A 12,996-nucleotide genomic window follows, 5' to 3' on the forward strand; every position below is an offset into this window, starting at 1 on the left:
AAAGCATTTTAAATTCATTGTCTTCAACATCCAAAAATGCATCAAATTCATGCGAAGTCACTTTAGCTTTCATTAGATGGATCTTTTTCAGCACTTTCGTTTTCAGAATTATTCTCCACAACAAATCGACTTCCTACCGAATGAATTCCACATTTGACATTTTTTCAAAGACCTGTCTAATGACAGTTTGTGCACTAATAGTATCCCTCAATTTGATCATTAAACCACACAAAATGTAAGCGACACTGTGTACATATTTCCATTTTTTGTGCAGGTTTCTTTTTCAATCAGTCATCCACCTATTCCATTCAGCACCAACATAATCTTCAAATGGCTTGTTGAAGCGCAAATCACAAAGGGCAAATTACATCACTCGACCTCCAAAAAAACTGCAATGTTGATGTTATTTCTTCATCAGCACCTCCTGTTGATCTTATCAATTTTGTAGACATACAAATTAGGAGGAATAGGCCACCATTCAAGAAAATCATGGCTAAACAGATTGTGGCCTGATTTCAATTTACTACCCCAAAACTCTGACTGTTTTTGGCAGTTAATCCATCTACCTCTGCCTTAAAAATCTTTAAAATGATCTGGCTCCACAGCTCCCTGGAGACAATATATTTCTACATTTATGATTTTAAAACTTCTATTTAAGAAATGTCCCAGTTCCATATGGGATCTGAACATGTCTTACAAATTAATAATCTGCATTATTTTATACAGACCGCTGGGACATCTATTCCACGTTATTAATCCATAACTTAATTGCATCCAAATCCTTCTAACTGCTGTTAAGAGTGTGCATAAGCTATTGCACAGAGCTTGGTGTTCAGTGTGGTTTTACATCTGAAAGTTACTGGAGGCTTTAATTTCATTCCATTGGTCATGCAGGCTATAACATGAATCTTGACTTATCTTTGTTGTCATTTTCACTCAAACTGTTTTTATTCTTTCCATTCTACAAAATAGTTATTTTGATATTCGAATGTGACATATGGGCACTCATGTTCTTCCTGTTGTCTGATGACCAATTAATAACTCATAATTCTGGCATTAGGTTTACTTGGTAGGCTTTCTGTAATCTTCATCTTCTGCTGCAAGAGCAGAACCATTCAATAAAACACATCAACTAGTCTGAAGTCTCAGCTGTACTCAAAATTTGCTTTGATTGTCAAGTGAATGTACACACATGTAATTCTGGTGAAGACATAGCCATTTTGACAAGTTAAGGACCCATTCCAATGCATGATTCTCAAGATCAGAACATTTCCTGGTACATGTTCTCATAATGCATTTGATCATGGACATCTCCAGCATGGATTCCATAATCATCATCTATTCTCAACTCGTCTTTCATCAACACCATATTCGTTTACTACAACACACTTTTGAAACACAAATAACTTTTAGCTTGAAAACTGCTTCACCCTTTTTCTTTTTGCTGGAGGACTCATTTCTGTTCATCATTTGGCATGCCACACATGGTCTGCTCTAAGTGAACATGATTGTCTGCTTGATCTGTTTATTACATATATGCTTTGCTTTGCTTGTACTGTATTTCTGGGATGAAAAATAGAGGATGACTACTAATGCATTTGTCTTTCTTACCCAACGCACAAAACCAAGATTTTTATGACAAAAGGGGTCATCTCATATGCTTTTATATATGATACTTCTGAAATGCACTCAAATAGAACATCCAAATAGCACACTGCTTTACAAAAATCAAACATGTTTTAGGAATATTGTTTAACGACAGTCCTGAAAACTTGCATGAGAATAGCACTTCATACAACATATTAATCAGATCGCTTGACAAAGAAAGTATTACTTCATGCGTCGACACCACTGTAATGTGAAAAGGTCAGCAGAAAATTTGCTCAGGCAGCTCCCACAATCAGCAATGTGATTGTAATCAGATTATCAGCTAATGTAGTTCCACTTTACAAGAAAAGTGGATGAGACAGACCAAAGAACCATAGACTAGTGGGGCTCAAGAGTGGTAGGGAAATTATTGGAGAAAATAGTGAAGGAGAAAATTAATCTCCATTTAGAGAGGCAAGGTTTGATCAGGGATAGTCAGCATGGCTTTGTCAGAGGGAGGTCACACCGAACAAATTTGGTGGAATTTTTTGAGAAGGTGACCAAGTACTTGAATGAGGGTAGGCCAGTTAATGTAGTTTATATGGATTTCTGCAAGACCTTTGATACTGCAGGGATCAGTGCTGGACATACCATAGGGATCGATGCTGGTCCCTTACTGCTTGTGATATTGGTAAATGACGTAGATGAAGATGTGGGAACAATGGTAACTAAGTTTGCAGATGACACAAAGATTGACTAGTTAGGAAACAGTGAGAAGGAAGGTGTTAGGTTACAGAAAGACAAACAGATTGGTTAGATGGGCAGGACAGTTGCAAATAGAATTTGCTGAGGTGTTGCACTTTGGAAGAAGGAATGGGACAAGGGAGTACTCAATGAAAGACAATACTCAAAAGGATGGTCAGAGTTATACAGGGACCTTGGGGTGCTTGGACATAGACCCCTAAATATGGCAAGACAGGTCAAGAAGGCATACGGGATATTGTCTTTATCAGTCATGACATAGATTATAAGAACAGGGAGGTCATATGAAGCTATACAAAACTTTAGTTTGGCCACAGCTCTGTGCAGTTCCACCACACTACATGAAGAATATGATTGCACTTGACAGGGTGCAAAGGAAATTCACGAAGGGGTTGCCTGGGATGGAGTATGCCAGCTATGAAGAGAGGCTGGATAAGTTCAGGTTGTTTGCAGCAGAGAAGATTGAGGGGGGAACCTGACAGATGTGTATAAATTGAGGATTATCGATGAAGTGAATAGAAAGCAGCTGACCCCCTTAGTTGAAGGGTCAATAATAAGAGGGCAGGAGGTTTTGAGGGAAGTCTTTTCATCTCGAGGGTGTGGGGATCCTGAATGCACTGCCTGTGTGGTAGTTGAGGCAGGAAACCTCACAACCGAGAAAGTACTTGGCAAAGCATTTGAAGTGTCATAACAGTCAAGGCTATTGGCCTAGTACAGTAAAATGGGACTGGCATAAGTAGTAGTATATTTTAGCATGTTCCTCTGCAAAGTTTCAGTCTTCTGCATATTTTCCTCTGCCACTCATCTGAGTATCATCTGCAAACTTTGACACACTACTACTTGATGGGCTGAAGAGCCTCTTCTATACTACATGGTTCTATCTAGTTTTGTGATGTTGATGGAAGTATAATCATTGCCAGAACAGCAGAAATAATGTCTCTGTCCTTTTTAAAAAGAGTAATGTGTTCTTTGATGTCCATCTGAGGTGAAAGATGGGGACTCAGTTTAACACATCATATAAAACAAGTAACTTCAACACTGCAGCATTACACTGCAACGTCAGCTTTGATCTGTGTGTTCAAATTCTGGAGCGCAACTTACACCCAGAATCCATGACTCAGAAGCAAGTGTGCGACTTCATAGAAATAGCTACAAACCAAAGAAATCTCTTCAAACATAAGAACTAGGAGCGGGAGTATGCATCTAGCCCTTCGAACCAGCTTTGCCATTCAATAAGATCATGGCTGATCTTTTTGTGGCCTCAGCTCCACTTAACTGTCCTCTCAGTGTAACCCTTAATTCCTTCATTGTTCAAAAAAATCTATCTTAGCTTTAAAAAACATTTACTGGAGTAGCATCAACTACTTCACTGGGCAGGGAATTCCACAGATTCACGACCCTCTGGGTGAAGAAACTCCTTCTCAACTCAGTCCTAAATCTGCTCCCTCTAATTTTGCTCTATGCCGTCTTGTCGCAGTTTTACCTGCCAGTGGAAACATCCTCTCTACTATCTATTCCCCTCATAATTTAATATGTTTCTCCAAGATCACTCCTGAATTCCAATGAATATAATCCCAGTCTACTCAGTCTCTCCTCATAAGCCAACCCCTTCAACTCAGGATTCAACCTAGTGAATCTCTCCTGCATCCCCTCTAGTGCCAGTACATCCTTTCTCAAGTAAGGAGACCAGGACAGCACGCAGTACTTCAGGTGTGGCCATACCAGCACCCTATACAGCTGCAACATAACCTCCCTGCTTTTAAACTCAATCCCTTCAGCAATGAAGGACAAAATTCATTTGCCTTCCTAATTACCTGTTGTACCTGCAGACCTACCTTCTGTGATTCATGCACAAGGACACCCAGATACCTCTGCATAGCAGCATGCTGCAACTTTTTACCATTCAAATAGTAGCCCTTTTTACTGTTACTCCAACTAAAATGGATGACTTAACATTTACTAACACTGTATTCCATCTGCCAGACCTTTGCCCACTCACTTAAAGTATCTATGTTCCTCTGCAAAGTTTCACAGTCTTCTGCACATTTCGCTCATCTGAGTGTAATCTGCAAACTTTGACACACTACACGTGGTCCCCAACTCCAAATCATCTATATAAATTGTGATTAATTCATTTGATTGGTACATTACACAAATCATATATTGAACAGTTATAATTGTTTTTTCCTTGTCCTGATAAATGCATAAATGTAAAAATAATTGTTATCCGCTACTATCAATTTGGGAACCTAGTAGAAGAGTTCTTGAAAATGTGTTCCTTGTCAGAATTTTGCAGCATTTACAAAATTAGAATTTTTTTCTGATGTTCTGATCCAATACCTTGAAGACAACAAAGTCTTAACAATAATCCCTAGCTTCCTTCCTTACAACTTCTTCCAAATCTCAAAAATTCCATTAAAATTATACATTGTAATTATCAAACCAGTGCCACCAACACAATCAGCCAGGCCACAAATGAACACAAAATATCAAACAGAGCTGAGTGACAAATTACCAAGAAAGGCTCCGGAATCAAATCAAGCATACCAGTGCCTTAACTATATATTAATTAACCTTAAGTGGAGAAAAATTACTGAGTCATTTTTTTTAAAAATATGAATACTTACAGGGTCCTTTAGCTCTTCAGAATCCCTCATAGAGCACCGAGCAGATTTCGCTGGAATTTCATCACCACATTCATTGTCTGATGCATTGGGAGATTCTACTAGATCAAGTATTTCATCTCGCTTCTGTCCTCTAAATCTTATTTTGTCAAAACGTTTCAGCATGTTCAATACAGAGTTCTTTTCCTTCACTTTAACATGGTGATTGTTGTTCCTGAAGGAAATGAAAATATAATATCTTTACAAAAATATTTTCCTGTGAATCCAAGAAGCATAAAGCCACTAGGACATGCTACTTAAATCATATCTTATGAACAAATAGCCAAACCCCATAGGTATTAACAGAATTACAGATGAACCAAAAAAGATTTTGAAACATTCCAATTGATGTGGATTCTCAAACAAATTTAGCTTTATTTTCTATCATAGGACTCGTAACCCACTGTATGCATATCCCCACCAATGTATAATTATGTAAAGTCAACTTTGAGCCATCCACAAACCAAACCATTTCGCAGTAACTGTTCCATCTCATTACAAAAATATTCATTTCTAATTTACAGGCATACAATCTAACTATTTTCACCACAACTTAAAAAATGAAAATCACCCTTTTGCAAAAATAAAACAGGTCACAACTACTGCCACAATATCCACATATTTTCCACTTAAAAAGTCAAATGATTAATTATTCAGGTACGTAAAGTGAGCTCAGGGCAAGATCAATCGCAAACCAGGTTTCAAACCCACAAACAATTTAACAAAAATATACCATTATGTGGCCAACACCCTTGAAATAGTAACTATAACTAAAAATCATTCGAGTTTCAATATATTCTGAACTGTAAGATCCAAAAATAATTAACATGCATAGACTTTCGAACAAATAATCCAACAATACACAGTTGCTAAGTGGACTTCAATTTTGAACTGAACTGGCAACTAAAAGTAATTAGCCATAATTCACAAAGAACATGAAGCATCTCTCTCCATAAGAGAAAGAGAGACCATGAAAATTGGTCACATAGCTTGAGCAGCAGTCCTTTAAAAGAATAGAGCAGGTGATTAGAAAGTTCTTCATTAATCAACAGAGCCAGTGCATTCCATTCAGTAGCTCAACAAAATACTGCATGACTCATCATCCACCACCAGCAGCCACCACCTCTCCCTCATCCTGGCTCATTTCAAACGCATCAAGTGCAGTGGCTAGTTCAGGCAATTCAATCATCAATTTGTACCTCAAAGCAGACACCTCACCTGAGTGACCCCTTATTTTGAGATTATGCCCTCCGGACCTCTCCCACATCTATCTTGTCATGCCCTCTAAGAATCTGGTATGTTTCAATTCATTCCTCTATGTACCAACAAGTACAGGTCCAGTCTACTCAACCTCTCCTCACAAAAAAATCTCTCCATATCTCATACCAGCATGGAAATGTGTTGCTGGAAAACGCAGCAGGTCAGGCAGCATCCAGGGAACAGGAGAATCGACATTTCGGGCATAAGCCCTTCTTCAGGAATGGGGAAAGTTGGTCCAGCAGGCTAAGATAAAAGGTAGGGAGGAGGGACTAGGGGGAGGGGCGTCGGAAATGTGATAGGTGGAAAGAGGTCAAGGTGAGGGTGATAGGTCAGACTGGGGTGGGGGCGGAGAGGTCGGGAAGAAGATTGCAGTTTAGGAAGGCAGTGCTGAATTCGATGGATTTGACTGAGACAGGGTGGGGGGAGGGGAAATGAGGAAACTGGTGAAATCCGAGTTCATCCCTTGTGGTTGGAGGGTTCCTAGGCGGAAGATGAGGCGTTCTTCCTCCAACCGTTGTTTTGTTGTGATCTGACGATGGAGGAGTCCAAAGACCTGCATATCCTTGGTGGAGTGGGAGGGGGAATTGAAATGTTGAGCTACAGGGTGGTTGGGTTGGGGATGAACTCGGATTTCACCAGTTTCCTAATTTCCCCTCCCCCCACCCTGTCTCAGTCAAATCCATCAAATTCAGCACCGCCTTCCTAACCTGCAATCTTCTTCCCGACCTCTCCGCCCCCACCCCAGTCTGACCTATCACCCTCACCTTGACCTCTTTCCACCTCTCACATTTCTGACGCCCCTCCCCCTAGTCCCTCCTCCCTACCTTTTATCTTAGCCTGCTGGACCAACTTTCCCCATTCCTGAAGAAGGGCTTATGCCCGAAACGTCGATTCTCCTGTTCCCTGGATGCTGCCTGACCTGCTGCGCTTTTCCAGCAACACATTTCCAGCTCTGATCTCCAGCATCTGCAGACCTTACTTTCTCCTCATACCAGCATGGCAAACTTCTCTGACTGCCTTCAAGGCAGTGTGTATCTTTCCCTAGATATGGAACCCAAAATTGCTTACAGCTGTGGTCTGACCATTGGACAGTTTCCGCAAAATCATCCTACTGTTATACTCCATTCCCTTTGAAATAAAGGCCAACATTGCATTTACCTTCTCTATTATCCAATGAATTTGGATGCTAGCTTTTTGAGATTCATGAACAAGGGCTCTCAAATACCTGTCTTCAGTAACTTCTTGCAGTTTTTCTCTATTTAAATAATCAATTCCTCTGTTCTTCCTGCCGAAGTACATAACATTGTCCCACTCTCAAACTGTCTATATTCCCCTGCAGGCTCCATGCTCACCATTTCACTTCCCATCCACTTTTGTGTTTTCCACCAACTTGGCTATAGTAGTCACTTTCCTAACCCAAGTTACGATTACATATTGTAAATAGATGTGGCGCATTACTAGTTAGAGGTTGCCATACTGAAAATTCCTCCTTATCCCAAATCCGTCTTCTAGTAGTTAGCCAATCCTTTATCCATAATATACTACCTCACACACCATGGGCTCTTAACTTAAGTAGGGTTACATGGTATGTTATAGAATGCTTTCTAACAATCCACATATATTCCATTCACTGCCACTGCTTTATCTATCCTCCTTGTTACTTCAACGAATTGTAATACATTTATCAGGCACGATTTCCCTTTCATAAAGCCATGTTGACTCTGCTTGATCATACACATTTCTAAATGCTTTGCTATTCAATCCTTTACAGTAGGTTAATATTTTCCCAGGGACAGTTGTAAAACTAACTGGCCTACAGTTTCCTGTTTTTGTCTCCTTCCCTTTTTAAATAAAGATACTACATTGACAGTTTTCCAATCCTGTGGACTTCCTGGAAGATTACTACTAGTGCATCCATGAGTTCCTTCAATATCCTAGGAAGAGTCATAGAGATGTACAGTATGGAAACAGACCCTTCGGTCAGATATCCCAACCCAATCTAGTCCCACCTGCCAGACCGGCCCATATCCCTCCAAACCCTTTCTATTCATATACCCATCCAAATGCCTCTTAAATGTTGCAATTGTACCAGCCTCCACCACTCCCGCTGGCAGCTCATTCCATACATGTACTACCCTCTGCGTGAAAAAATTGCCCCTTAGGTCTCTTTTTTTTATATCTTTCCCCTCTCACCCTAAACCTAGTTCTGGACTCCCTGACCCCAGGGAAAAGACTGTCTTTTTATCCTATCCATGCCCCTCATAATTTTGTAAACCTCTATAAGCTCACCCCTCAGTCTCCGACGCTCCAGGGAAAACAGCCCCAGCCTGTTCAGCCTCTCCCTATAGGCTCAAATCCTCCAACCCTGGCAACATCCTTGTAAATCTTTTCTGAACCCTTTCAGGTTTCACAACATCTTTCCTATAGGAAGGAGACCAGAATTGCACACAATATTCCAACAGTGGCCTAACCAATGTCCTGTACAGCCGCAACATGACTTCCCAAATCCTGTACTCAATGAAACATCAGGTCCAGGGACTTACCAGTCTTGAGCCACATTAGTTTACCTACTATTTTTTTGTCTAGAGACAGTTATAATATTTTGTCTTCTCGTTTATGAGCTGCTGTGTATATTTGCATTAAGTTAAAACAGCCACCAAAAGACTAAGTCAAATCTAGTTATTCCAAAAACCAATTTTTTTAAAAAATTACAATTTCTAACACATTATCATAGAATCCCCACAGTGTGGCAACAAGCCATTTGGCCCAACAAGTCAACAGCAACCCTCCATGCAGTAACTGACCCAGAACCATTCCGCTAACCCTTTTACTCTACATTTCCCCTGACTAATGCATCTACACATCCCCAAACACTATGGGCAACTTAGCAAGGCCAATTCACTTTACCTGCACATCTGTGGACTGGAAGGAAGCCCATGCAGACATGGGGAAAATGTGTAAACTCCAAACAGACATACAGCTTGAGGATGGAATCGAACGCAGGTCCCTGGTGCTGTGAGGCAGCAGTGCTAATCACTGAACCACCGTGCCGCCCCTATGTGAACACAAATCACACTCACACCATTATAACTACCATAAGCAGTAGGACTATGCCTGCAAATCAACCTGGTATTTAATACTGCTCCTCTATCCAAGTCTCATCTAAAATCTGATTAATACACAGTTATGATTTCAGTGACTATTTGCTGGTGCTTCACCCAATCAGCCATTTTGAGGGAGTTGGAAGGACTGTCAAGTCCAGTGTTGTCTTATGCCTATATCTGTTCAGAATGAAAACTGGCCAATCTTATTCATCCTTGCATAACTCTGGCCAATCCTACTTTTCTTTACATAGAAGAACTTATACAAGAACTTCTAGCACAACTCCTATAGCGCAGTCAATGGACCAAATATCCCTTTAAATTAAACATGGTACTGCATGGACATTTTAGTTTAACAAGAACAACTTCTTTTTATAGAACACCTAATTTAGCAAAGCATCCCAAGGAACCTTACAAGAGTAAACTGAAGCAAAAACAGATTCTGAGTCAAAGAAGCAAGAGGGAAGTGAGTAATGGTATGATGAGAGTAGATTTTGTGGAGTCTTAAAAGAGAGTCATTGTATTGATCAACTGAGGTGCAAGGCAAAGATGAAGATGCATTTATAGAGTATTTCAACAGGTCCAAAAACAACCTTGGGTCTTTGTAAAATGACAATTTGCACTGTACTCACTTATTTTGTCAGCAAATGCAGCAGCCAAATTATGCAAAAGATTTTTGATGGTGTAGCTGAGGCAAAAGTGTTGCTTGGTGCTCTTCTTGCAAAAGTGTTCTGCAATCTGTAATGTTCACCTGAACAGACAAATAGGGTCTTTATTTAGTATCTCATCTGTAAAGGTCATTCCTGTTAATTCCTCCCCTTAGTGATGGAGTGGAAAACCAATCCAGATTATGTCCTCAAATCTTGGAATAGAACTTGAATAAAGAACCTTCCGACTCAGTGTGACCAAGTGTACCAAACTGCAATAACTTGATTTAAGATACATGCTGAGACTACTTCACAAACATGAGGGATACAATACCTTAAAACGTACACAAAAAAAAATTTAAAGCATTAATGGCTGGATCCAGTCTTTAAATATTGTTTTTTTTCTCTTATGTACAACTGCACTTCTTATTTTAATACACGGAATTCCTTTTAGTTTTCTGGCAAGGACAGCAATAATTGCAAGTATTTACTAAAACATCTATAGTAACATACGTAATGAGGAGATTGCTTTCCACATTTGAATAAAGAGCGAACATGCAAATTCAATTGTAACATATAGTACTGGTTTTGGAGTGCCGTGTATCAAACTGATTTTTCAAAACGTAATTAGATTCTAAATATAAGCTGCTTGAAGATTTTATTGAAGCTCAGTCATTACAAATTTTGTTTCACAAGTGAGAAAACAAAGCAATTTTTAGAAGGCAAAATAGGCACTAAACATACCTCAGATACCTTAAAGAAAAAAACTGAATGGGAACTAGGACAATAGCTCCCTTGTACAGCTCCTTACGAGCTAGTGCCTTATGCCTCAATGTAATTATGCGTGTTTGTAAATCTTACCCATTCTATTTCCCCTCTATACTACCTGCACATAAGTGCGTTTAAAGTTGTTTTTTAGATTGCATCAATTTATATTACTGATTGCACAAATACAATAAATTAAAATATGAAATTTACAACAATTTAGACCCATTAGGCATAACAGAACAAACAATAAAAACAAGTCAACCTGCCATAAAACCAGTTAAGAAGAAATACAAGCAATGCTCAAAGACAAACATTATGCGTTAGGAGTTGTCAGTGCAGCAGCTGTCATTTGGTACATGCCACTGCAAGATACGAGGATCAACACTAATCAGCATATTTCCTTTGCTCCTGGAGACATGACACATAAGCTTTAATATAAGAGCTCTGAGGATAGTACACTACACATCAAAACATGCAGAAAAACAAAATACTTGATACATCATCAGCACAAGTTAATTCACAAAAATTCTACGTTTTCTCATGTTTGACAGGGCTTTTCAGCACAAATGTGTGAAACAAGTGTTTGAGGATTCTTTTTATTTTGTGTATTGGTGTATGGTGGGTTGAACAGTTTAATCATTGTTTCATCTTGTCATAACTGTGGGGTTGAAATGTTATACATGTAATGTTTTAATTAAAAGAAATTTGTGCAAACAGTAGTGCTTGTTAATGCCAAATGCTAAAATTGTTTTTATTATTTTAAATGTTAAATAAAACTCTTTCAAAATTCATTATTGACTGGTGGGAAGGTTGGAAACTAAAGTGGTGTGCTGCATGTGGAGAAATTAAGGTCAAAATATCTGATAATCCCATTCCATCTTCTTGCCTTTTCCCACAACCCATGATTCCCTTACATATTAAACATCTGACCAGCTTAGCCTTGAATATACTTAACAACCTGACCTTAACAGAAGTCTGCAGTGAATAAATTCATAGATACAGAAACAGAGATGAGTTTTGCTTTTGAATCAGCACCACCATCCTTATTTTTAACCATATCATTAGGTATATAGGACCAGGAGGAGGCCATTCAGCCCATGGGACCTGCTCCAACATTCAATTAAATCTTGACTGGATATCTACCAAAATGACACAACAAACAATGTTTATTATCTTAAATAATGCAAAATACACGCATGGACCAGGTGCTTAAAGGAAAAAAAAGGATTTCTCTCGCTTATTCACCTTGGCGAAATAAGACTTTTGTGCAATACTGGGCTGCTCTGAAAGGAAAGAGGATAATTCATGGAATGTTCAGAGAGCAGTCAGTCTGATGTTTTGGCATGTGTGGATCAGTGTCACCAATCCGTGACAGGGGTCTCTAGTATCTTGGTCAGGAAACAACAGTATGGAGGTTTCTTCAAAGAGGACAATTAGGGTTCTGAACAAACCAGAACTCCATGTACCACACTGGAGCCTACCTAACAAGAGGATAGTCAGAAGCAGGAAAGCTGGGCTGGGAAACATTTCACCTTACCCACACTGGCAACTAACTGAAAAATCCAATCAAACAAATAATCCCCTGAGTAGAAGGTGCAACCTGACAACTGCAAATCCAGACAGGGCTTCTGTACTAAACAAGCAGTTATCACAAGACATGTGACTTTCAAATAATGTCTTGTTTCAAAAAAAAGTTTAACAGGTCAACGAAAGGACTGTCGAAAATAAATCAATCCCAAGTATCCACAGACCTTCAAAACACATGTTCACAGAACTTATTAAATATGTAGCATTGATTACAGGGAACATTCAGGTATGGCAGTGTCACGGAACATAATTTGAAGACTGTTTAAAGAAGTTCAAAATAAATCTGGCCACTTTGAAGGCACCTAGGTATATTTGGTGATTATTTATAAAAGTATCGCTGCCCAAACCAAATAACAGACAGAGAATACTGGAGCTATAAGCAAATACAGTAATGATCAATGTAATAAGGGCTTTTGCCCAAATGTCGATTTTACTGCTCCTCGGATACTGCCTGAAATGCTGTGCTTTTCCAGCACCACTCTAATCTAGACTCTGGTTTCCAGCATCTGCAGTCATTGTTTTTACCTATATAATAATGCATTGTCAACCAAGAACCTGGCGTTCTGATCAATCAATTCAACCAAGAGATAAAGTTGAAAGCATCAATGCAGCAATACAAGT

General features: G+C 39.2%; 1 protein-coding gene across 4 annotated transcripts in view; it reads right to left on the reverse strand.

Moving 5' to 3' along the window:
• gramd4a (GRAM domain containing 4a) overlaps positions 1-12,996 on the reverse strand; it is a 158,102-nt gene that overhangs the window by 137,151 nt on the left and 7,955 nt on the right. For 2 of the 4 annotated variants that reach the window (XM_087999543.1, XM_043713701.2), the window contains exons 2-3: positions 10,006-10,124; positions 4,977-5,187 (exon numbers count right to left, since the gene is read on the reverse strand). In XM_087999543.1, the coding sequence (XP_087855669.1) occupies positions 4,977-5,138 (162 nt within the window). In that variant the 5' untranslated portion in view covers positions 5,139-5,187; positions 10,006-10,124. The remainder of the gene's footprint in view (positions 1-4,976; positions 5,188-10,005; positions 10,125-12,996) is intronic. The other 2 variants (XM_043713699.2, XM_043713700.2) reach the window with 1 other exon arrangement.

Source organism: Chiloscyllium plagiosum, unplaced genomic scaffold (genome assembly GCF_037043375.1).
Source record: "Chiloscyllium plagiosum isolate Xiang-an unplaced genomic scaffold, Cpla_swu_hap1 HiC_scaffold_23, whole genome shotgun sequence".
Lineage (NCBI taxonomy): Eukaryota > Metazoa > Chordata > Chondrichthyes > Orectolobiformes > Hemiscylliidae > Chiloscyllium > Chiloscyllium plagiosum.